General features: G+C 36.7%; 1 protein-coding gene and 1 long non-coding RNA gene across 6 annotated transcripts in view; one reads left to right on the top strand and one right to left on the bottom strand.

Moving 5' to 3' along the window:
• Nucleotides 1-27,039, top strand: part of PARD3B (par-3 family cell polarity regulator beta) — a 392,133-nt gene that overhangs the window by 164,288 nt on the left and 200,806 nt on the right. For all 5 annotated transcript variants that reach the window (XM_086897517.1, XM_086897518.1, XM_086897516.1 and 2 more), the window contains exons 6-10: nt 9,077-9,163; nt 12,689-12,814; nt 17,386-17,741; nt 19,358-19,497; nt 20,292-20,420. In XM_086897517.1, the coding sequence (XP_086753643.1) occupies nt 9,077-9,163; nt 12,689-12,814; nt 17,386-17,741; nt 19,358-19,497; nt 20,292-20,420 (838 nt within the window). The remainder of the gene's footprint in view (nt 1-9,076; nt 9,164-12,688; nt 12,815-17,385; nt 17,742-19,357; nt 19,498-20,291; nt 20,421-27,039) is intronic.
• On the bottom strand, nt 3,038-4,093 carry LOC147652222 (uncharacterized). The gene is made up of 2 exons (XR_015289203.1): nt 3,914-4,093; nt 3,038-3,495 (listed from the first exon to the last, which is right to left on the bottom strand). It is a non-coding gene; the product is annotated as an uncharacterized LOC147652222 (long non-coding RNA).

Genomic DNA, 27,039 nt, shown 5'->3' with positions numbered 1-27,039 from the left:
GTGGTGTTGGAGTGTTTTCATATTGCTGTTTTTCTACCTCATCACAAGCTTAAATTTCAGTTTTGACTGGTGATTGAGGTCATGCTGAAGTCACCTTTTTTGAGTAGGCAGAGAAATTCAGTACTTTGTCCAGTATCTTGTGCTTGTTTCAGAACTCAAGATATGTATAGCACATTGTATAATTAAATTAAGAAGTGTTACATGACAAACTTCTATGTGACAGCTAAAATGTGAAAAATTAATCTGTTTCTATTTTAATGATGGCAGATAGTCATTTGCTATAATTCTGCAGCTTATAGTTGTTTGTCAAAACAGTGTAAGATAAAACTCATGAAATAAACAGTATCTGCATGCCTTAATCTTAGAGCATTTATCCTTGCAAACATATGAGAAAAAAACAAGTCTTAATATTCCCATTTTATCTAGATGGGGTCTGGGAGAGAGGCATGAATATGCCTCTTCCCCAAATGCCTGTGGGGAAGTTTGCAAGAGCAGGCAGTCAGAACATTGCTGGTGATCTGGACCGTGCCAAGATTTGTGTAGAAGGATCACCTTTCCTTTCCCAGCATATCAAAAATTTGTTTTTTCCTTACAAGGGAATTAATTTCTCAGTTTTTCTTGTCCTTTGAGTCAGAATTTCAGTAATTTAATGGGCAATTTTATCATCCTGATACAGTTGTTTTTCAACTCAATTTGCCTGGGTTTTTTCCTCCCTCTTGGAGGCCTCCTTGTCACCCAGTGCCTATACCATTTTGTAGTTCCTTCTCCTGCCTGCCAATACTGATACATATTTTTAGAATGGTCTCATGATGAAAAGGAACTTGAGTGCTTTTCCAGCTTTCCCTGCACCTGCTGGGCCTCTAAGTTACACGCCTGCTGATTAGTGTTCATCATGCAGGTATAGAACTTAGTTTAGTCACTAATGCATATTTTCTGTTCGTGGTATGTTGCTAAAGACTTCTACAGCTTGTTTCACCTGAAGTAATTATTATGCATCACCAAATATATGCACTCATTTGCCTCTTGATCCGTTAATTTGTAATGGGGATTAATCAAGCTCTCTGCACACTCTGTTCATATTTACTGTTTTCCTTATGCCTTTACTGGGATGTTTTAGACTATCTAAGTCCTCGTAGGAATTTTCTGAGAGCATATTATTGTTTATCAAGTTAAACAATTCATTGCTTGCATATGGGATTCTTCAGAAGAAGGTTATGATACTTATTTGCTTCAATAGTGGGTGGTTATTGGAATCATTGACAATGACAAAACCCCTTGTGATACTTTTCAGAGGTATTCAGTTTTCTGAAGCCACTAGGTCTTCTGTGGCATGTCACAAGCCAGACAAGAATAAGCTTACGTTTCTGTAGATCTCTTACAGTTTATGCTGAATTCTGCAAACTATCTTCATGTTGGAGCACAGGAAGAAAAGTGATAAAGAATATAGATTGGGACCCACTTTATTGATACTGGAGTGTCAATCAAGTGTTGAACAGATAGGGAGCAGAGGGAAAGCTGGCCAGAACAGGGTATTCCCAAGAATTTTTTTGCATTGGTAATAGTTTTTTTTTCTTTTTTTGAGATGAATTGTCTTAATCCAGTTTGAGATTGCATTGTCTGAAAAATATTGCCCAAAACCAACATAGCAAATGAAAATCAAAACGAAATGGAGAGAAAGGAACAGTTTTTTGTAGAGTCACAGTAGAATAATTCTACCAAAATATGCCTTGTTTGTGGTTCCTGTGTCCTGAGGAGATTTTAAAAAGCACTGTTCTGTCTGCAAGAATTGAGATGGGTACTGTGAGGAAATTTTAATCAAAATTGTGAATTATATTGGAATATTTGTAAAATATTCCACTTTCTTCAAACAGTGAACATAAGTAAAATTCTGAACACAGCGTTTTGTAAAGCAAAGTTAGTTTGTAGCTCTGTGCTATTCACAGGAATCGCAGTCAAAGAATTTAAATTTTATAGCAATGATTTGATTTTTGTTTGGCTTTTTTCTTGTAAGTCAAGTTTTTTAAACTGTTTTTCCAAAAGTGTTTTCATTAGGAGTAGAAGGTTTATAAAGGGAAATAATGAGTCACTAGAGACCATCTGTCTGTCTCAATTATCTTTATTTGATTGACTGTAAGTAAGAAAGGTTTTATTAATAAAACAATATTAAATAATAAAACTTTTTTTTTTTTTTTTCCACAAGCAGTATAACAAGTATCTTAGTATCTAATTTGTCTCCTTTCTGAACAAGGGTCTTACTCATAATTCTCATTTATTCAGGTATTTTTCTTGTCGAATTTTAAAGTCATTAGGGCCATAAGGGACCACCAGCTAATTAACCCTTCATTTAAATATGCCACATCAAGAGATGTTAATAAAGGTAGTATTTCAGCCTAATTGTGAGCTACCCCATGCTGTGGACAAGACTATGGGAGAAACTGCTGGCCCTGCTGCTTTCCCTGCTTTCCTTCCCGTCAATGAATTTAGTGAGCTTTAAGGCCTATAATGCTTGAGCAAAATAGCAGCTCATCACCTGAGAAAATTATCTGAGCCCTCTCATCAGAGCACCAACCTGTCTGAGGTCAGAGTCCCTTTCTAACTGCAGCCAATAATGGGTATTTCAGAGGGAAGCAGAGAAAAGGAGTACCATGATTAATATTTCATGATTGAGAAGCCTAGTCTGTTGAACTTTAAGATCCAGACTTGGATTGTTTTATATTCCTCACTCAAACAGGAAAACTCTTTGATTTGAAGAAAGTCAGTTCACTGGTTTAAGTAGGTAAAATCAGTTGCACATGGAGTAAATGAGTATCAGTATGGAGGGGTTTTGGCTCCTCTACTTGGAAGTTAATGGGAAGTCCCTTTGCCTGGATTCTCTTAAAACATTTCATTGTGGTACTGGGAAACTTTTCAGGACTGTATCTCTTGAGAGTCTGAAAATTTTAATTTGACATTTTGAGAGTTGAACTTTACTATAGGAGAGACTTAAAACATTGGGTCATTGGAATGGTTTTTAATGGAATAAATAATGACAATCCTCTTGGCTTTTTTTATTGTTTATTTGTGAGTAAAGATGATGTCCAGGGTAAAGGAAGCCAAGCTGGTTTCATCAGTGTACAAAATTTTGTATTTCTCTGTGCCTTTTTTTGTGTTCTCTATTAGTTCTGAAAGCTTTTCATTGTAAGAACAGGGCCTTGATGCTCTATAGATGGTCACGTATGTATTTGTCATAATTTTTAGCACTGAATTCCTTAGGACACCATACATGGGAGTACTGGTTTTGAAAAGCTTGCTTTTCTCAGTAGAAACTGCTGTGTTAAGGAACAGTAAACATGAATCTGCTTGGAAATGGATGTTTAGCTTAATAGCAGTGGATTAGTTGGAACGCAAAGGGTAATTTATGCATAGATAATTCATTACGTGTTTTCATTATGTTCGCTTTTGCTGTCTTCTCACTTCTTTTTAGCAGAGGTCAGGGTCAGTTCCTTGGTTTAAGCACTGTAGAGATACATAATTAAAGTGTAGCTGAAGCATTTTTTCCTTCTCTGTGTTTTCCTATATTTAACCCACTGTGTCTTTCATTAGTCTAACAACAGAGAATTGGAACAATTTGATTTAAAGAAACAAAGACACAAAGCCCCAGTGCTTGCAGGCTGTCTGATTTCTCTTTAAAACTTCAGAGTTAATCTTGTGAGAACTAACTAATTTCAGCATGAAAAAGAAGTCTGTAATAACTAGATTAATGCATTTTAGTTTTGATTTGTTTCCTCTTCAAACCTGAAACTGGAATATTGTGACATTATTTCATAGTAAATATTTGAACTTTGTGGATAGCTTGTTTAGTGTTGTGTAGAATGGAGCAGCTGCTGCTGATTCTTGTCTCTTATAAAAGAGTGACCAGTTTCCTTAACTGTACCTGGAAAACTTATCCTTGCCAGCACACTGAGTTGCTTTTTCTTCTCCCTTTAGGGCTCTCTATCCCTATTTAGATATTGTTCCAATTTTCATCAGATCAGTGTGTTCACACTACGTAACATCTTGAGTTCCGGCTCCTTCTTAAGGGCTTTCAAGACATTTTCATCAAAGGTTTTAGCACCTAGTTGAAAAGAAGGAAGGAAATATGTGAAAGAGGGGTAGGAGGTGGGTGGGAGGTGAGCAATCAAACAGGTTTAGTTTAGCTTACCTCTCTGGTAGCCTTCTCTGGATGAATGGGGACAAACAAACAGTATTCTTTGTTACCATCAGTAACTGTACTGGTTTAGTATGTGAAAAAAAGTACATGGCAGAGATATCACACTCTTTATTTGGATAAATGTGTGCATTTTTCCTCTTTAAAATGCACTGTAGGAATTTGACATCTCCTGTAGGCCCGTGCTCTCCACCAAACATCAACACCTTTTGTCAATGGATGCTCTGTGTGCTGGAATGGCAGCATTGGAGGAAGAGGCTGGAACTGGAGGTGCAAGTGAAGAACAAGCAAGGAGATACAGCTTAATAACTGCATCTGTGAGCTCTCTACGTCTGACTGACATTTAATTTGCCTTTTACTTGGCTGTGGTCAATAAAAACACCACATAGTATGTTCAGAATATCAGCTGTGCTTTTCTGTTTGCAAGGGAAATGACATTCTGCACTAAAAGATTTTTTTCAGATATGGCATCTTAATAATCTGTACCTTTTCTTAAAAACACTTGAGAAAGTGTTGAATATGACTAAAATTGCAAAGGAAAATGCCATTGGAATGGTAAACACTTTGTGTTTACTCAAGCAATAGGTTCTTGTGACATACACATGATGACAAGTTTTGCCCAGTAACCCACGCAGTAAACAGCTTTTCTGAGCTACTGTCTTCACTGTGTTGCAAAACAATTGATCTGCTTTAGGCTGTGCCTACTGCATTCTCCAGGAGCAATCCTACCAAGCATTTGTAGCTGGGGATGGTCAAGGCACCTCAGTGAACTTGCAACAGGTCTAGCTGCAGCAACACAAAACATTTACTTCTGATGAGGGTTCCCTTTTAAGCATCTGCATGCTCAGTGGTTGGGATCAGTCCTTCAGTGTTCTTGGGTAGTTTGCAGAGGAGCTTTCAGCTAACAGAATTTTCCCCTTTATGTAACTTACAAACTGCTAACTCCTGACAGAGGTTTCAGGAGAGGGAGCTATAGTATTCCACAGTGAGGCCATTGCAAATCTGAGGATCGGATCAGTTCACGACTAAATATGACCACTAAATGTGCAGCACTCCATTTAAATTTTGCTTTCCACTCTGCCAATGCTGTGCCTACTCACTACTCATGTGTACACTTTCTCTATCTCTTTGCTGAACAGTACTTACCAGCATTTTTAATAATATGCATGGCAAGCCTTGTTAACAAATGTGATAGATGGTAAAGAATCTGGCAGAAATCAATAATATCAAAGAAAGAGGAATTTAAATAGTAGATGATGACAGCTTCTTCAGGTTAAAAATCAATAGTACAGCATCTTGGATCAGGTCATTCTGGACAGGTGGTCTCCCATGAGTGAGACCTGAGGTACCTTCAGCGCAGCAAGAGGAAGAGGGGTGCCAACATGTACTGGAAGGAGCCCGAGTGCTGTGTTTCTGGTTGGGGTGAACCTTGCACTTTGCAGAAATTTCACTGACATAAAAACTTTTAAAAAGTTCAGTCTTTTTGACTGCTGCAGGAATGTATCTCTATGTATTCCACAGAGACTGGTTCAGCAAGGACAAGTTCAGCAAGGACGTGATTTCCTGAGGTAGGAGCTCTGTCTGCTTCTTGAAGAACAAGCAGAAGATACTTAGAGTGCAGCCTACTGAGGCACCCTCTGTGCATCGCTCACCAATGCTCCCAGCCTCTCATCCCCAGCTAGGAACTTTATACAGATACTCCAGGTCTTTTATACTACTTGATGGGCCAGACTTGTGTTTTCTTTTACTACAAAAGGCATTTAAGATCTGTAGGGAAGATTTCAAAGAGCAGTAGGTCATGAGTAGGTTACTAACTTCTGGAATTAATTTTTTTCCTATTTAGGTGTTTGTTTGTTTGTTTTTAAAATGTTTTGAATATTGCAAAAAATCTGTTAATTACATTCTCTGTTGTCACTGCTATCAACCTGCATCAGACAGTAATTCTGCTTTCTCCTTTCTTTAATTTTTTTAACCTAGCTGTGTCAACCCAAGGAGTCCTAGCACCTGTGTGTCCCATGTGCCTTTGGAGTTGAGTAATTAGTATTCTTAGAGCTCATCCTATTTAGGATCTCACTCAGCCATGCCCTGATCCTGAATACTTTCTCCAGTACAGTATAAACTGTAAGCCAGCGTGAAATAGTACAGTGCTGAGTTCAGCTGTCCTTGTGGGCAGATTAAACCTGCCTGAAGAGGGACAGAACAAGTGAATGATACCAAATATGTCTGAATCTCTAATCTTTGAGGTTCTTAAATTTAAAAAAAAATAACAAAACCAAATCCCAGATGTTCTGGTTTTTAAAATTTTTAACTGTCATGCTTTTGTAGGTATAATATAAAAATAACGTGTCCCCAAAGATCCATGAAAGTTGGTGTGAAAGGCTGTTTTCTTCTTGGATATAACTAAGAGTCCCATTTGTTTGATAAGGAGAAATCTATTTAGAGTCATGGATTTTTGATTGAAATTATAATTCCAAAGTTTTTAATACATGTAAACAGTGTACACTTATTCTGAATGTTTATTCTGAATGCTCTAGAACATCCATAAGTTTTAGGATGTACCAAAAATTTTTAAAGTAATACATAATGTGTGTGTGGGCCATTTGTTTTCACAAAGAAGCCTGTTTTTCTTAGTGTGTAGACTTCATGTTCAGTTTAAAAATAAGTTTGTATATTTTCTTTGGCTTTCAGCCTACTTATAACTGTAAGTGCATTGATTTAATATGACAGCTCACCTGTCTGTCGTGATAGCTCTCAAAAAAATTCCTGTTCTGTTTTACAGTTGCTTAGGAAGACAACTCCTCCCTAGAGCACACAGGGTTATTTGAGGACGGCTATAAGTTACTTAAATTTTCCCTGTAAAAATGAAAGCCCATTCACTACTTCTGATTATTTTCTGAATCTAAAGGGCTTGGCTGCTTAATTTACTTATGCGTTTTGATTTTGTAGAAGTTCAAAAGACAATAAAAGTAGCCCTTTAATTATCTTTCTTTGTGTGTTAAGAGAATTGGAGGAAGTAGAAGATGGAACTGAAAGAGGAGTTAATTTCCTATGCATGCATTGTTGAGGTTTTTGGTAACCACCCTGATTAGCTTTTCTAACCAGCTTCACCAGAAAAAAATGTGTTTAAAACATCTTACAGGAAGATTTTGTCAGTATTTCCCCATTTGATTAGTGAAGCAGGGGAATGCAGGAAAGAAAAACCCACAAATGCCTGTTGATGGTGTCTGTGTTATAAATACAGTAACATGTAAATCTGTTACATTTGGGATCAGTGGTGGCTTGTTGTTCAGGGTCTTTCCATTTAATATCTAGAGAACATAAATTCATTATAGTGCCAGTGGTTTTGGAAGAACAGTTTACAAAAAAAAAAAGCTTCCCAAAACTCACTCTGTCCCCTAATTAAAAAAAAAATAAATAAAATGTATAAACTTATTTTCCAGTCTTATTCCATATTTAGCCAATCAGGCTAAGAATTATTGTATTTAGAGCAAATTGCTTCTCATTAATCATTGTGCAACTGCATAAAGGTTCATAACTACAAAACAATATTCCTGTGTTATTAGGAAGCAATGCCAGATTTTGCCCAAGGTAATTTTCAGTAATTGTGCTCCCTGTGAGAAGACTTAGCTGTGCCATGTGGGTTCATGTTGTACCTAATGTGGTGTAACTGTGCTGCCACATCAAGGGTGATAGCAGAGCCCTGATGGGTTTCAGTGCATTTGTACTGATTCTTACATCAAATTAAATGATCATAAGATCACGGGTCGGCAATATCAGCTGGTGCCAGAGGAAGTTGTGGTACTAGGGAAAAATCATCTGAGGGTGGGAGGGCAGCATGAGAGGAAAGAGTTGGCTTTGTCATCATATCCAGCAAATGTGTGCTCTCTAGGTCTGGTGCAGAGGGAAAGATCAGAAGTGTCTTTCTCACTAGAAGTCTGCACTTGATCAGAAATACTGAATCTTTAACTCAGGGCAGTATCTGAAGTGGCCGATCGGTTCAGTTTCACGTGTTTTGTCCACATGGTAGGATTGGCACGCACACCCAGCTCACAGAGCCAGGGTGTTCTGAGTGGGTGTGCCCAGGAGATGTCTGCTGGCCACCAATCCCGAGTGCTGGGGGTGTTCAGTACCACGGGAGGGGAGGGAGGGTTTTGGAAGAAGGACACTGTTATGGAAAGAAGGAACATGGTCTGCTGAAATACAGACATTGCTAATTTTTTTTAAGATTCTAGCCAGTTCAAGTACCTTCCTTTTCAAGTCACGGTCACCCAGCATAGGTTTTTAATAACGGTGTTTGAGGAAGGAAACTTCTTGATAAAATGAGCTGAGTTGCACTACTGATCACAATTGCTTTTGTTCTTTGTCAGAGAGTGTCCTAGTTTAGGGCAAATTAGGGAGGAAAACTCAGTTGTATGCAACTGAGGGAAGAAATCAGTATATTTAAGTATTATTTGACTTGAAAGTTGCATTGCCCTTTCTGTCTGATCTTCATGTTTATAACGTGGCCAGATGGAAAATTGAAGCAACTCACATGGAGTTTAAATTAAGAAGATGTAAAATAACCTCCCCTCACCTTTTTTTTTTATGATGAAGTCTCTCCTCACTTGAAAGCTTATTCTTTAATATTCTAATTGATTTACTTGAAGGTTAACTTGGGAAAATGTCTAGTACTTGATTTATTTCCCTTTTAAAAAACCACAAATGCTAATCTAAAACAATGAAAGGATTTCATGGCTGTTTTACTTTTCATTTTATTTTCATATATTACTGAGCTCTGAGTCAAATATTTTTTCTACCCTTTCTGCTATCTGGTCAATCAGAATTTTTTTTTTAATATGGAGAACTCTCTGAATAAGTTTACAAGATATGTTTCCCTGTGCTCTTTTTTAGTGAAATGACAAAAACAGTGGAGATTTCTGGGGAAGGTGGACCCTTGGGAATTCATGTAGTGCCCTTTTTTTCATCCTTGAGTGGAAGGTAAGATATTTTCTGCATTGCTCGAGAAATATATAAATGAAAGTATTTCAGTTGTGCTTATCTTAAAATACCTACTATTTACCAAAAGGAAAACAAAAATTAGTCTATGGCACTGTCTTCCATTACCAAAATATTTACTAGTCCAAGTTCTGTATAAGGCAACCACAGAATCAGGTAGGAAAAGACCTCAGAGATACTTGAGTACAGCCTTTGACTGATCTCCATCTTGTCAACTAGACCATGGTAAGAAGTGTCATGTCCAGTCACTTTCAGTCAATACCAGCAGCTTTGTTCATATGTGCCCTTTTTGTGGTCTCTGTTTTTATTCTCTGAATGGTAAACTGGACTTAGTAGTTTTGTGTGGCATTGGGTTGGTTGTGTTGTGCTGTTGTGGGCTTGTTTGTATGTTTCTTGTTTTGTTTTTCTTAATTGAATATCTCTGCATAGGCTCTTTCTTAGTGACATACCAGACAAGAAGAGTCAAAAAAAATTGCTTGCCTACTCATATCTCATATTTTTCAAGCCATCTTTCAGATTTGATTGCATAGCATTTATAAAATGTGCTCTATACCATGAACCTTTCTTTGTCACAATACAATTACTTTAATTATAAATGATTTAACAAAGTCCATTGAGATCACAAAAGCCTGTTATAGCAGCGTGCTCATATTGATGTGCTGTAGTTAAGACTGCGTCAGCATTTTCATTATAGCTGTTTTCCAAGCTATGTAACTTGGATGTGTTAAAAAAAAATAAAAATCTAGGCTGAAATTTGACATACAGAGGCTTAGCCAGAGAGGTAATTTGACACTGGCAGCCATGAATAAGAGATGTGAAATTGCCAGAGCCATAAATGACACTATAGTAAAATGGTTGCCTGTTACACAAAGCCAATTATTGCAAAAGTAAAAATTGTCTAATTCTTAAATGTTTCTTTACTTGTCAGCTTTCATGTAGGACAGAGAATGTGAAGGATTGAATTACCTTGTAAAGGTCTGTTTTCTTGGATAGATCTGAATTTGTAAGTGGACCCAATCTAATTCAGATTGTTTTATCTAGCAAAAGGGAAAATAGATGTCCATCTGCTGCCTGTAAAAATGGCATCACTGTCTCAAGAAGAAAGCTGGTCTTGAATGGCAACTGCTGGAGATCTGAGTTGTGTCCTTGGCTTTGTGGGCTGCCTGTTTGTCTTGAGAAAGCCACTTGTGTTTCTTACCCACTCTGACAGGCAGATCAGACCTCTTTGATATAGGCGTGCCATAAAGGTTGTTGTTTGTACACTGTATTTTAAGATCCTTCAGTAAAACAATTTTGATGAAACTGCAAACTATTAAAATCAGTAATTGTTGTGACTGAAATGTAGTTTTGTACTCAAGTATCTCTGTGTTGAATACAGCTTTTAAAGACTTGTAAGAAGAAGGGTTCCTAGGTCTACGTAGTATTCATGTTAATATGTCCTTACTAATAAATGCTTTTGGGGATCTGCTGGAGTAGAGAGGTCTTTGGCTGATGGAACTACTGGTTGTTTAGGCAGCTGTCTTTACAGTTTAGTGACCTATGGCAGATGTGTTCTGAAACATTTGTTAAAGCACTGGACTCATTTAAATGGCTTGACTGTCTTTTTTTAATCTAGCCTGAGACTACATTATGAATGGTAACTCATCATAACATGAGAAAGTACAGAAGACCATCTTTTATTTCTTTTGGTGACATGATAGAATTTATGAGGATGTGCTGGCCATGACTAACTGGGTCTGGTATTTCAATTGTAAAGTTATCTTCTAATAAGGTAATGCTGACTTTAGCCTGGTGCTGCTACAGGCCAAAGTTTTTCTACAAGTCATTAAAACATCATATTAATTTACAAAATCTTAGTTTATACAGGAACTACAAAAGTAATAGAAATAATTTCTCCCCTTTATTTTACACTTAAATATCATTAAAACCCGGAAATTAAAATTTAATAGCACATTAAAATGCTAAAATTTAGGCTGTGGAAAAAAAGTAATGGAGGAATGAATTCAAGCTGCCTCGGTCTGTGTAATTTGAGCCACGGTGGGCAGTACAGTACACACAAGTTTCAGACAAGTAGGCAATCCTATTGCGTTATATTAGTGCAGTATCTAAGCACACAGGATTAGTGAGCAACCATCTTAATTTGTAATTTCATTTATTTCTTTACTTTTACTGGTTTGTATTTTAACATAGTTGTATTAGTTCTTAGGGAAGGTTTTTGATTGCCGCTAGTTCAATGTCATCAAAGGGGCTGTAGACCCTCACCACCACTGCCCTTTTTAATCCTTTAGGGAAGGATAACACTCATTACAAGAGAGTCTTTGTGCTATTAAATAACTTTTAAAATATATTTTTAAATACTTCAAAGAACTGATACTCAGTAGAAACCAATTTTTCATTCAGTAATTGATAGGACAGAAGTACAATTTTTTTAATGCTGTTAGTAAATCTAAAATCAGATGCTCAGTCAATATAGTGTCACTTGAAATACTTAATGGCATACTGTGAATCTGTTGAATGGACTTAGGAGGGGCAGTCATGAATATGAGGCAAAAATACAGGACTTCTTGTTTTGTGATTGGAGTGCCGGCACATTGAAAATTGCACATTAATATTTTATGTAGTATAACCAGTAGAAATGGTCTCTAAAGGTCATCTTTGATGACCATCTTTGATGCTGAAGTGGTATGGAAATTTAGTGGACAAAGTTTGATTATAAAAGTTCTCCACAAACACACAGTTGTCAGGATTTTTTGGACACTGTAGTGGTATCTTTTGATATAGCTATGTTGAATTATTGTTTGCAATACAGAGGTGTTCCAGGTAGGTCAGGATTAGCCTAGTGCTCCCAACAGAGTTATCAACACTGGCATTTTGCACCACCTACACTGGCTCACTTACTGCATTATTCTGTGTTGCACTTCTGTTTTCACTTGCACATATTTCATTAACAGACAGCTGGGGTGATGATGTAGCGCTGCTGTCCTGCCACATGGATGAGTAGTATTGCTGTCTTGTATCAAAGCAAGGGGCTTGGAAACTGAAAAGTTTCAGGGATGTTTTCAGAAGTAGAAAAGTCAGGGGTTTTTTTGTCTCATTCTGACTCCTGTTTATTTTATTACAGTCAAGGTAGAAAGTTACTTTTAATCTGTTTGTGCTTTTCTTTGGAGCAGTGGCAGAAAAAAATATGTGTAAGCTACACTACCATTTTTAACTGGAGAGGGATCTAGGTGTTTTCTTCTGTTTCTCCAAGTATAACCTACAGGACTTAATGCTTCCCAAGTTCTAGCAAGTAGTAAAGCATTAGTGTACAGCAATTTTTTGTGGTATTTTTTGGAATCCCCTCCTTTTTCATTAGTAAGTCAGCTGAAATCTTTCTCTAGGTGAAGCACTTCATATATAGAGAGGCAGTGTACTCTGATTTCATACACAGTAGAGATTAATATCTATTTTTAGTTGCTATAAATTCAGCACAATAAGGATATTTTTCACCTATGTTTTGCCTTTTAGGATGCTGGGACTCTTCATCCGTGGTATTGAAGAAAACAGCAGATCTAGGCGTGATGGTCTTTTCCATGAAAATGAATGCATTGTGAAGATAAACCACGTGGACCTTACAGATAAAACCTTTGCACAGTAAGTGCTGGTTTACTAATACTTTTAATCAGCCAGGATTTTTTACAGTGCCCTGTTTAAGTGATTTGTAAAGGGATTAATACTTATTTCAAAAAAAATGCTTGTAAAATTGATACGTGACAGAAACTTTGTGGTTTTCTTTCTGAAACCTCCAAATAAATGAAATTTGAGGACTTTTAGTGAACTTACTGTGCTTACTTAATTTAATAGCATTAAGTTTTGTAATTGTTACCTTCCCTTTCTAGTTCTTCCATTACTTTTACCTCTTTGTAATTTTTCCTTAATAAGACTTTCAGAATGAGTCAATCTCACAGCATGGTGTTTAATTTTCTTTTGCAAATGAAATAAGATTTTTTGTTGTGCTGCAGCTTTTTGAGCGTTTATTTTTTAAAAAAAATACTTCTACTGTCAAACTATGATTACTTGAGCTAAATGCAAAGTCTCACTTCTTATGACTTTTATTAAAAGTCTGTTGACATTTGTTATCTATCTCAATATTTAACTAACAAGTTGTTTTGATCATCTATGAATTAAAGTGGCATTGTTTCACAAAAGAATAGCCTCTCAAATTTCACATATATTTGCTGTAGTAATTAAATTGTCATTTGTTTTTGCTTTTAATCCGTATGTTTAGACAACTGAGTGATTGTTTATAATATAACAGAAACCTATTGAGATGTCAAGGGAGTCGAGGCTTAACTTTCTAAACAGTAAGCCAAATTTTCACGGCTTCTAGACTAAAATCAAATACATAATTTCACAGTTAGGAATAAATATTTGCAGAATAGGTTTTCATTAAACCAGTGTAGTTCTGTAGCATATTCTTGTTTCTCAGACTGTGCTTTTTCCCCTCCTGAAAGCTTTTCAGTTACAGCTTTCTGCATTCTACTGTGTTATAGTACATGTCATTGTTCCTTCCATGGAAATTCCTAAATATGATATCAAATTTAGCAGAACGTAATTGTCAGTATCTTATTAAAACATTCATTGCCCCACTGTGCAGTTTTGTAATGAAATTTCGCAAATCAGGTTTCGCTTGAGTCCAAACCTCTTTTCAAAATCATATCTGATCCTTTCTTTACAATGTGTTGTCTCCTCTGAATGTTTTTTTTCTGTGTATTGTTTTTTTGAATTCTGTTTTCTTCTGAATGTAACTAGATCTCCAAAGATTTCAGCCCATGAGGTGTTTGTGGATTGGAGGACTCTGCATGTTTTTCTGTAAGGTTACTAGATTTTGGGGTGATCTGAAATACTTCAGGAAATTTCCTAGTTCTCTGTCAGGCTTTCCTTCAAAATACAACATGCAGGATACTTTCTAAAAGCTTTTGTGAAGTTTTGGGGTTGGAAGGATTATTTACAAGAGTTAGCATAGAGAGATCGGTCTTGTTAGACACTGTCACTGGGTGAGAGAAAAGTGACTTAAAGGTGATTCAGAGCAGAGCCTAATTTTGTTGAGCAAAGTTTCCTTATGCTGCTAAGTCAAGTAGTATGATTGCAGTGGTGTTGGATCTGAGGAGAAAAAATGCAGGAATTGTGAGCTCAATGTCTATTTGGGGACTGGCGGGGAATGTTTTGGATGAGCTCTAGCCTATTCCCAAGTCTTACATTGTTCTGCTGAATTTGGTTATTTTCCAAAATAGCCTTCTGCATCATCTCTCTTCCCTGGCTGTGGAGAATGGCTAAAGACTGACTCTTTCCAGGTTGAAATTAATCTCTGTAAATATGTATTTTAGTTTTTGTCTGGCATGACATAACTGTACTAACCTGACAGAAGTCCAAGTTACAGAAATCCAGTAATTGTAAAAGATACAACAAAGTATTGTTCCAATGACTCTTGACCCAGAAATAGCAATCAGATTTTCCTCCAAGAGGAAAATCTGTTGGCTAGTTTCAAATTGACATTTCTTCATAACCCATAAGTAAAAGCTGTTTTAACACTTAGACTGTTACATGCTGTCTCTTTCTAATTTCAGCAGAGACTTTCTAGTACTGCTCCTGACAATTGCTTCTTCTGCAGCTGTAACAGCAGCAGCCTACTTTCTGTATTCCCATGTTTATAATAGCTATATATTGGGACTGTTGGTCTGCTTTTTCATTTGCTGCTAATCTATTCAATTACATTCTGTTGTGCTGCAGAGTTTCTAGCACCTCTTTTAACTGACTCCCTTATTTCTTTAAAGTATGCACTTGGGGTCTCAAGAAATACAAATTTCTCCATTCATTATTTTTTCCCTTTGAAGTGCAGCCAGTTATTTTGCCCCTGAAGACTGCATTTAGACTTTCCCATAGGATGTCTTGAGTGATTTCCACTAATTTTTGTTTGAAGGAGATCTTATGTTTTCTCTTGCATATATTTTAAATATTAATCTTTCGAAACTGAGTTATTAAATTACCTTGTAACATATGACTAAGTGGCTACTTGCAAAGATGAAGATGGGGTGTGAAAGAAACACAGTTAAAATTTTACATCCTTTATGCTGGAAGTGTGCCATGGTTTCTAATATCAGGGTAAGGTCTGTCCTTGAGAGCTTTGACAGGCTGTAGGTGAACAGATAACCTGTAACCTCTGCAGATGCACTGGGGCACAGTCTGTTACAGCTCTGAAACAGATCCCTTGAGGGTAATGATAAAAGAATGCTTTCCTACAACATTCTGCTCCCTCTATTTTCCAAGTTTGAGGTTTCTCTCTGGCAGCATCGCCTGTCAATGAATGTTGCTGTTCTGACTCTTGATGCTTGTACACTCAGTATGGCAAGGACGATTCTTTCCCACAGCAGTATCCATTGGGACTGACTCCTGACTTCAATGTCTTTGTGCTACAGAAAACCCTCTTAAAACAGCCTCTCCTTTTCACCACCTACAGCTGCAAGGTGGATATACTCTAGGTATAGAGTGTATCTATATAGCTCTGCTCATCTAGGAAAACAGTAGGTGTGTTTTCAAGACATTTATGTGTGCAGTGGCTTCCTTCCTGTGTCAATATAAAAAAAAACTAAAAAAAAATAAAAATAAAAATTTCATAAATACTTTCAACATTGATTCCTGTTACTGAGTGTAAATCCAAAGCCAAGACTTCAGCAAAATACTGACTCAGACTGACAAACACACCACTGAAGGGTAGGAGATAAGTACAATGTTCTTAGGAAGACTCCATGATTTATTTAAAATTTCATGTAGCCATTCCTTCCCCTCTTGCCCCAATTCAGCTAAACAGAAGTTTTCAGTTTTTCATTCTCAAAATGCGCTTCAGCATTGTACTGGACTTGTCTTCTGCAGTATGGAAGAAAGTCAGTCCACTTCAAGAGAAGATAGGAGAGGAAAGCATAGATAGAAGGAAGTCTCCTTTGTTCTTTTAGAATCCAAGGTTTGTAACATGACTTCATATACCAAATCTACAGGTTATTCAAAATCCAGGGAAGGCTTTATGATCAGCTCTTTTGGCCAACTTGTCTTAATTGCCTTACGACACACAGGTATCTGAGCACAGCATCACTACCATGGTATCAGTTCACAGAATCACAGAACAGTCTGGATTGGAAGGGACCTTAAAGATCATCTCATCTGTGGGTTCCAGCCCCTCAAGCATGGACAGGGATGTCACCCACTAGATCAGGTTTTTTCAGGGCCCCATCCAGCCTGGCCTTCAGCATTTCCAAGGATGGGGCATCCACTGCTTCTTTGAGTAACTTGTTCGAGTACCTCACGACCCTCTGAGTAAAGAATTTCTTCTTAATGTCTGGGCTAAATCTTTCTCTTTTAGCTTAAAATTCATCTCCGCTGCCCTGTCAGTATTAAGGGGAGTAGTTCCATTAAATGCTCTAACACAGTTTCTGGTGTTGCATTTGGGCACATCTGTAAAAACATTGATTATGTGAAGTGTGAATACCCACTTAGCAAAAGGTTACTGCTTGAAAGATGTAATATTGACCTATTTATTTAACCATTTATGTAGAAAAACAAATAATTGTGCTGTTTTGATCACTTTTTTAAAAACTCTTTTAGAAACAAAGTTTTTTTTCTAACGTCTATGTATCCCATACTCTCAACCTATTTTATTCCTGTGGAATCAGCCAAAGTTGCAGAAGGGATTAAAAAGGAATCTGAGAAGCAATTAGACTGGATTTGGGAAAAATAGAGTTGAGCTTGCTTGGAGTAGATGTATTCACCAGAACAATTGGTGATGAGTGCTCAGTGTGCCTCTATGCCAACAAGAAAATATGTAACAGACAAGCACTTGAAAAAAACAGCAAGCTGTAATTTCAGCAGTCTTTTGATGAGCTTTTGCCATCAGAACTTCCCTTTCTGCTCTTCATGAAGAAATGTGTTCATTAGTTTATTCTAGCTGATATGTTTTTGTACCGCCTTAGGAATTCTGACATATATGCTGCTCCTACTTGAAGTGTAAGGAAATGCTGTAGTTTTGAAATCTTACTTCATGTGAACTTTTCTAAAAAAGTAATGCTGTAGATGTGAACATAACATAAATTTTCATCTTATTCTTTGTAAACAACATCAAATTTTGCTCAAGTTTTCTAGTTTGTCATATGAATTTTCATACCTTTCTTTTAAAGGTCTCAGGATATCTTCCGTCAGGCAATGAAATTTCAAAGTGTCATCTTGGAAGTCCTTCCTCCATATAACCGAGAACAGTATGAGAAGTCTGCTATTGCTCCTCTTTGTATTCTGAATAATGAAGAAGGAGTTACAAAAACAAAAATTCCACCTCCTCTTCATCCAAAACCTGCTGTGAAAACAATTAGTATTTCTGGAGCAAGCTTGGAGTCAGGTGTACAGGGAACACTGCAGCAAGCTAAGAGCCCCAACCTCCCACGTCTGGGTAGAAAGCCTTCTTCTCCCTCACTGTCTCCACTTATGGGCTTTGGCAATAAGAGAAATGCAAAGAAAATAAAGATAGACCTGAAAAAAGGTAAGTCTTTGGAGATGGTATGATTAATTCAGTGTCATATGCTCTGTAGTGATACCTTAACTTTTAATTTAATGAGTGACTTTGAAAATACAAGCTAGTTATTTGCCATATAAAAGTTTCAAAACTCTCAAAAGGTACAGGAAAGTAATGTTTTCTACAGCGGGCTTTCTCATAAATTTTGGATGTATGTTATTCAGATTTACAGATTAGGATGTCTCAGTTGCTGACTGTGGAAGCAATTCCATTAGCAACAAGTGATTGTAAGAGATAGTTCAGTCTTTTCACAACTATAGAATAAAAGTTTGAACTGTTTGCTGGTGATGTTTATGATTTTATTCAACCTGTAAATTTACCACAACACTGTTATGACATTCTTGTAAAGATATGTTCAAAAATCTACCCTGCTCTACTTTGTGTTTTCCAGGAGCTTGACCACAGATTTACCTGTCTTTCCCTTTTTATTTTCTGCAAACCCTTTTTTTTTTTTTCCTATCATATTTATTCAGCTGTCAAGAGGCCAAATCTGTGTGTATGTCTTTAATTGCTGCACCATGCAGCTGTCTGTCTTTGAATAGAATAACGGGTTTAGGAACATGCAGTAAAATGTTCTTAACCAATTTACAATTAGCATTTGTATTTTCTATTTGATTTCTGGCTCTGATTTGGCTGAGTTTGATCCTAGAAGTGGCCCTTTTGAAAGCTGTCTATAACTTTATTTTCATAAACTGAATGTAATCAAGCTCTCATTTCTTAATTTTTGTTGTTTCTTTACTTAAATCACTCATTTTTGCTTCTAAACTCTTCAGCTTTGTGTTAATAAAACCTGCTTAAGATTTTCCCTATTCTTAATGCTTTTGATTTTGAAACATTTTTATTTTTAGAAATTATAGCAATGTGATACTGACATGATGATATCTTTGAAAACTATAATGAGTAGTAATACTGCTTAATATAAAAAGATTTTTATGGACCCTGCTATTCCCAGTGATTTTAGTGGCTTATGAGCAATACCTATTAATATTTGTTTTACTCCCTAATTATTTGTTATAACCTATCTGTTAACATTTGAGGTTGTTTATTTCCAAGCAGCAAACAACTTCACTAATGGAAGCTTAGAAGTACCACTTTGTTCTTCCTGAACAGCATATCATCAAGTTTCGTATTCAAATCATGCGATATTGTCCCCATTTACCAAGCTTCAGTAAAACTTAAGTTAGTAAAACTAGATTATATTTATGCTTATAAATAAACAATTCAAACTGCTCTGATTCTATGAAAAACAATTGACATTAAAGTGAAGACTATTATTGAAATGACCTAAAGGAAAGGTAAATGCTTTAAAAAGAGAGTTCTTTCTTGTTTTTTATTATTGTGTGCTTATCCAAGTATTTCCATTTGTAGCTGTTTTAGGAGGGTATGTGTTTTGACATCAGTAGACTTCTTCTCTAGACCAGGCAGAAAATTTTCTCGTGTTTACAGCTTTTTGTTTGCTTTCTTTTCTTAGAGTTAACCTGGACAAGTCTCTGGGATATCTTATTGACATCGCTTGCTTACTTTTAATGATCATTGTTTACGTGTCAAAATTTATTTTGTGTGTTCTTTGTCTGACATTCTAGGTCCAGAAGGACTTGGTTTCACGGTGGTTACCAGAGACTCTTCACTACACGGTCCTGGTCCAATCTTTGTGAAGAATATTTTACCAAAAGGTGCAGCAGTAAAAGACGGTCGTTTGCAGTCAGGAGACAGAATCCTGGAGGTTAGGATAAACATCTGTTGTATTTGCATTGTTTAAAATTGATCGCTGTCATAAATATGTCATATTTGTCATAAATCTTTTATTTCTTCATGCACATTATTGATGTATAGAACAACAATTCTTGCCCTTGGTTTAAAAAAAAGTCACTCTCACAGCTTCTATGCCATTTGTTTGTCAACAAGTATTTTACACTATGAGGTGGAAAAATGGTTCTTTTTGCAAGGGTCCATGGGATGTTTGAACAAAGAGAACCTGATAAGATCTTGGTTTTTAAAGTAGATAAATGTATCACTTTAGGACCAAAACATGTCTTGCCTCTTCAGCCGCATCCAAAAATCTCCAGTTAATATCAAGCTGGTAAAGTGCTTATTTTAAGACAATTTTTCTTTAATCGGTCTGTTGAAAGTTTTCAGGTATCTTGTGACTTACAATCTTATTATCTAATGGGTTATTTCTAATTACTAACCTCAAAAAGTTCCTAAGGTAAACAGTTTTAATACTAAGGTCTTGTTTCTGCACTTTCATCTTCAAAGTGCTTTACAAACTAATTAAGCCTCACAAACCCCCTGCAAGGTGGGTAAGTACTACAGAGCTGGTTTAACAGATGGTGAAAATGAGGAGGAGAAAGGTTAAGTAATTTGTGTAGGGCCAGAGGGGAGACAGTATGGGAGCTGTTGCTGATTCTTTTTTGCTCTCAGTTACTGAATGACACCTGTGTTAGGTGAGGGGAACCTACTAGACCTGCTTGAAGGCAGTCAGAGATAAGATATCCTCTGTTCTTTTGCGGCCGGTAGGTGAATGGACGGGACATCACCGGCAGGACCCAGGAAGAGCTTGTAGCTATGCTGAGGAGCACAAAGCAAGGCGAGACTGTCTGTCTGATTGTGGCTCGTCAGGAGGAGGCCTTTCTACCTCGAGAGCTGGTAAACTTGTTATTCTTTCCCAGAGTGATTTTGAAACAATTCCATGGTTAAAAACTAGCCCAAGAAATAGGAAAGGTGTCAGCTGAGAAATGCCAGCAAAAGGTTTGTTTCCAAGAAGTATTTATGCTTACATTTGATTTTGAGGGGTTTTTGATTTTTATCTACTGTAGATGCAATTCCACACAATCTGATTTTTCATCCCCAAAAGTGACAGCAGAAGCATAACTCACAGGGGAATACTGTAAATTAATTTTGAAAGTGTGAGGTCAAGCATAACTAAAAATGGATTATTCTCTTTCAAAAAAGCAACAAGCTTTAAACCAGAAATTTAAAGTGCATGTAATGAGCCTGCAGCTTATCAGGAACAAGCTAGTGGAAGTAGCTGCCCCCAGGAGATGTCTCCTAAGCCAGGTGCCCAGCATAGGAGTGGTGAGGAGTAGAATTCTGCTGCACTCCTCACAAATTTTGGAAGCAAGCTTTTCCTTGGCTGCTAGCCTTTGACTTAAGAGGCTTTTGCTTGTCTTTTGTCCATCTGAAGTGCTTAATTTTCACTTTTGTTTTTTCATTAACACTGGCATGAAACTGTGTTCTCTTTTCTCTCACATAGAGAACTGCATCAGAGTAAAAGTGCTATCTGATACATGCTTGTTTCCCCTCAGAGAAGGTCATTTCTTTGGTTGCCTCTTCCTTATCTTGATTGATGGCTATACTTGACCTTTCAGCAAGTCCTCAGGATAAGGGAAGGACAGCATTTCCTGCTTTTGTCTCATTTTATCTCCTTCAAAGAACACAAACCGCCTTCATCCTTTGCTTAAGATGCTGCCTTCTTGCTTTTCCTTTAGACTGTTGTCAGGATCTTCTACAGAAATCCTCCATTATGTTTCCTCACAAAACATTGCTGACAGTTTTCCTCTTGTTTCCCTGTTACCAGTTGGACCTCGTTGAGGTCAGGGTTGCCCATTATAGATAGGATAGGAAACTGGAGGGGCGTTCAGGTTCTCTCATGTGAGTCTTTTCTCATGTGCCACTGGTACCCACTTTTTCTTGTGAGCAGTTGTGAACTGTCTTAGCAAAACTGGTTTTGTATCCATTTTTCTCTTTCATTGTCTTATTTTTAAGGAGCATAATGGCAGTTTTCAGCCCTGTAATTGGGTGTTTGTTGTCAGTGATTCCCAAAGCACCAAAGTTGGTCATTGTGTTCCTCTGCTGAGTAAGCCCTGAGAGTCAGTGTCTGTGTGGATCAGAGAGAAATTTCTGAGTCTTAAAGTACTAATTATTATTATGTAGAATTTCTTTTCAGTCACCAGCTCCTCTAAATAAGAGCTTATTTTTTGAAAAAGCTACCGATTAAGTGTTTTTTTTCTGAGTTTTTTAAAGTTATAAAGCACATTACTTTGAAAATGTACTTTGAAAAGTATGCATTCTTCTTTTCTCTCCTGTTCTCTCCTGTTCCCCCAACAATATACATTATTATGTGCAAATTCTGCTGGAAATCACTATAGCAGTGTGTGGGTATAAAAGACTGGAAGAATCTAAAAGCTGTTTATAATTTTTACTTGCCACAATTGTGTGGTAATAAATTCTAGTCTCTACAGCAAGGATTAACTACCTCTCAAAAGGTGATTTACTTATGACTGGCATGATTGAAATCCAGGAAGTAGCCACATTTATCCTGCTGGCTTGACCTTCTCTTAGATTGCTTTCTCTGTGAAAGAGTGATGCACAAGTCATGGTCCTCACTGTAACAGTGATGATGTGGGAATTCTAATACTGCTCTGTGTTCCTCGTTATCTCAGTCAAGTACAACATAATACAAATGAGAATTACTGAAATACATTACATTAATTTATGGAACCAGCCCATCTAAATTAAAAAGCCCTTCAGCAACATCTGGTAGCTTACAGCAAAAGTGTGAGTTACCATCCCACTAAGCTACCAGATGTTGATGCTAGCACAATGCTTGTTAGAATTCATGAGGTGTCTGAGAACTGGCTCAACAAAGATTAAAAAAAAAAAAATAATAAAATTGGTTTAGCTTTTTTGTTTGGTTTCAGATTTAGCCGTGATATTACATTGGACTAATCCTCTGCTACCTCAAAAGTTACAGTACTGTTTTATCAAAGAGGAGAAAAATGCTAGCACTTTAAATGTTTGTTTTTGGAAGGAAAAGCAGTGGATAATCCAGTGTTTTTCAAGGACAGTTGTATCTGAGTGCCCTGACAGTGTAACATGCATGCAGAATTTACCTTGAATACTTGGGGATTTTGTTAATGCTTGACAATAATACAGTAATTGCTTTATCTCAGACTTGTTCTTGCTTTGAGCAGTTCTCTAGGGACTGTAATCTAGACGGTTCTTTTAGATTCTCTGTTTCATACTGAAATGAAAAGAAGGGCCACCTAGTAAATGTACCCACTCCCTACAGCTTCCTGTGCTAAAGATACGTTTGGAAGCTGGACCCACTAGAAATCCATGCACAAAACCGCTTTTGAGCATGTTGCACCACTAGAACTGGGTTTTTATGTGGATTTGCTGGAGAAAATTTGATGAATGCATGGGCACAAAGCAAATAAAGTAATAAAGTCACACTGGGTGGCATTTGGTTGCATGGGTCTATAATAATATAATTTAACTTTACCTTGTAATAAAGCTGTGGCTTGGGGAAAGCTTGGTCTCAGGAATATTTTCTCTTCAGTGAGATAGATGGGAACAGAGTTTCGGTGTTTTGTTACTGTGATCTGTGCTTATGAATTGCTAGTAAGTAGAAAAAATATATTCAGAGTAGCAAGCCTTTGCCACAGCAGCTGAGATGTGATAGGGATGAGCATGAATCAGTGTTGCAAAAAAGCATTATTAAATTATGAGGAATTGGGGCTTTGGTTACACTGGCCCATGAAACATCTGAGACTTACACAATTACACTGTGCATAACAAGGGAAAAGAATTAAAACCCCAATATTTGTAGAGTTGTTACTCCTTTAAAAAAAGAGAAAAGGACGCTCAAATGAGATTTTTTTTCTTTTTTTTAATAATCAGTGAAGTAGAATTTGGAGCAACCACAGGCTGTCCTCCTTATTATCGAGTTAGCCAAATGTTCCCGGTAATTCATGCCAGCTGTTGACAATGTAGCAGCTAAGTAAGGAGCTGATTCCAAAACTCGGGGGGAAGATCTTGATTAGCTTAATTACCACAGTCTATGGAGTGGCCAGTGATTAGTGTGGTCTTTAAGGTGCATTTGGGTTTTAAACTGTGTAACACTCTTTTCTAGAGGATGGTGAATATTACAGAACGAAACTGGTTTAACTGAATAGGTTTAGATTTTCCAGCTCCTCCCAAAGTCAATGGAATGCTCTTCAAACTGTGGTTATCATTCTGCTATGTTTTGGAAATATGGTGTTTTGATCACGTGTGTCTGTTGCATCATGTTTTTCTCTAGGGAAAATGTGTGATCTGAGAGTGCCATTTATTTATTTATTTACTTCCCCTTCTCTTTCTTTATCCCTGCACTGGTAAAACAGGGAAACTATTTGCATGGGAGCAGCTCTGGTGCAACCCATTCTGTGCTATGATCCTTTGCAGTTCTTTATTCTGTATGATGCACACGAGCAGAGGAATGTGACTGTTCTGCAATTGCCAGAATTAGTATAACACCAAAAATATTTTATTGCATTTTTCTGTAAGTTAGAGCACATACATTGTAATTTTTGCATACCCTTTATTTTTTATTTTAAAGATCCCTTTGACTTACCAGTTGTAACTGTAATTGCTGTTCCTGTGGTTTCTTGGCATATTAACCAATTCCTGAAGAATGAGGGGTGAAAAGGAACAAGCCATCATTTTTATAACAATAGCTAAATGAACAACAATGTACTAAACGTGGTATTGGTCTTTAAATCATTTTTGTACATTTGTATTATACAGGATGGAAGGAAGCAGGATGAGTGGCAAGTTCAATTAAGCATTTTTTTCTACTTACCATATGATTAACTTTTATGTTTTAGTCTTCCCCCAGTTAATTTCTTCCACTGCCTTGAACTTATATGCCTGAAGGAAAACCAGTTGGCCTATTTGTTTTAATATTCAAAGCTTAATTTCTATTACTTCCTTTTAATTGTTGCTTGCCTTTTTATGTGCAGGAAATAATAGGTGAAATTACAGCCTAGACTTAACCATTTTTGCACCTGTTTTTGTAGTTCAAAACTGTGATTCTAGTGCTCAGTTATCCAGAAATGGACAAATAATTTCAGTCAGAAAGTGATTCCAGCAAATACCATTTTTTTATTGTGTTACCTCTGTTCTAAGGGAGATGAATTGGATAGGGAAAAAAAGAAGTATATAAGTATATATTGAATTTTAATAGCATACACAAGAAGGTGTTCTGTGTAATGAAGAGGGGATACTGTGAACGCACATATGGCACCTTTCATTATAAATATATACATAGTTTATGCATAGTTTATAAACTATGTAGATTTTTAAATATCCTAGGGGTTTTAAAGAAAAGTTTATTTTTGGACCTATTCTCTTTGTCTGGAATAGTTGAGAAGCAAGTGTAGGTTGTGTCTATACAAATGTATATTTTTAAAGAAAAACATTGTACAGTGCAGGCCCTCAAAGGTTTTCAGCTTCATGACATATTTCAGAACATGGTTACAATTTCATTATGCTTTAGAGTACTGGAAACTGTTCTTTGAGGTTTGTTGATTAGTTGTGCTCTTTACAAAAGTCAGTGAGAGATCAGTGTTAAGAAGGAATGTGACAGTCTTTCCTGTCACACTGAAAAGTACCTCTTTATCCAGGGTTTCTGTGCGACTCCCTAATTTACCAAAAAGGAATAAATTGCTTGGTAATCTGTGTACCTTTAAAAACTGGTTGTTTTTTGAACTCTCATATGCAGTGAAGAGCCCATAAAGGTGCCAGCACAGCAAATGTGATTTTTCCATGTGATAGCAGTTGTCAGCCTTTTTGAGGCTACAGAGACCTTATTGCATCTGGTCTACTATTGCTTTCTCTGTCAGGCCCATCAGAGTGTTGTGATCCAGCAATGATTTGCCTTTCAGAGCCTACTGTTCCTATATTACAGCAAATATGAGGAACCTTAAAAGGATGGTCTGAAAGACCTGGTCATTACTTTCATTGCCTGCAAAAACCTCTGATGGTGTTCTGCCTGCTGGTAAAGAATAAGTTAGAGAGGATACAAGTAAGGAGAGAAAAGCATAATCTTACTTGTACGATGAGATAATATATTCATAAGATATTTTATGAGATTACTGCCCAAAATTCCTAGGTTTAGGAAACCTAACTCAGACCACTGGAAAATGAAAACTGATTACTTGATAATGTCTTGGCTCTGAAGTTGCCTGAAATTATTTGGAAGCCCACTTGAATGTATGAAATCATAAGTATATATACACCAGCATAGAGGCATATAAAATCTGGTCTTAATAGAAATTGAGTCTTCATATATTTTAGATGCATTTACCCAGGTCTACAGTATTTGCATTTAATAAAACCAGAATATTTGGGCAATTGTTAAATCCTGCTAAAAAATGTAGTGATTTGCCATTTACAAGGATCACCAGTTCTATTCCATATACCATATGAACATTTCTAAAATCTTTCTGTCTCAGAATACATTAAAAACTTAGGGGGAAAAAAAAGTTTTCCTAGGCTGACTTAATATAAAGCATATGCATGTGGTGTTTGAAGTTGACTTAAAAGAATTATACACTGCTTATTGCTTTGTTTACCATACCTTTAAAACAGTAAGCGCTAAAATGAGAGAAGAGTTGGATTTGTGTATCGCTGTGTTGTGACCCGTGCCTGGAATGTTTTCTGAAATGATGCAGTAGCAGGAGCCCTGAATTCACCCTGAAAATACCATGTAGGCTTCCATCTTCATGTGTGATAAGATTTTAGGCTCTAAGTGCCAAGTTGTATTAACTGCCTAAGGCTCCAGCTCTGTAGGGTGCGTAAGCCCTATTGAGTACACTTACCCCATATGTGGGCTGAAAATGGGTGTTTTCACAGAGAGCTGATCTTGACTGAGGACTGAACTAATGAATTTTTCTCTCTCTGTTTCCTACAATTATGTAGCTTAAAAGGTTAAGTGAGACTGCATTTTTTAATATTGAGGAGCAGTGCACACCAAATTATAATTACAAAACTTTTGCAAGGGCAAACCTTTTCCTTGGTGGGTTCTTGAACAGGTGAGTCAAGCAAACTGGAGAATCTCCATTTCTGAAATGCATTGTATCTGTATTTGCCTTGGATGAAGAGCTGAGTCTAGTTTTGTCAGTCTTTGAAGCTGTAATTCGTGTCTACCTAATTCAAACCAGACACATTCTATCTAACATGACACAAATTTGTAATGCACTGTCTTAATGTTAAAATTATCCAAGCATGCTATCATATATGTCCATGGATTTTCTACTGCCTTTCTTGTCTTAGCAGGGTGTGCCATTAGTGGCCATTTAGTTTTTATTGCAGTATGGAGTACAGATAATTTTAAAGAAGCCAATAGAAAATATCTGTCAGATATGGTAAAGACAAATACATGCAGCAATGATTTCAGTTATTTACTAGATTGTGACAAGATTACAACAGTGTATTACCTTTG

This window comes from Cyanistes caeruleus, chromosome 7 (assembly GCF_971803275.1).
Source record: "Cyanistes caeruleus chromosome 7, bCyaCae1.hap1.1, whole genome shotgun sequence".
Taxonomy (NCBI): domain Eukaryota; kingdom Metazoa; phylum Chordata; class Aves; order Passeriformes; family Paridae; genus Cyanistes; species Cyanistes caeruleus.
Note: the sequence above shows the minus strand (reverse complement) of the source record. Positions and strands in the feature narration are given on the sequence as shown.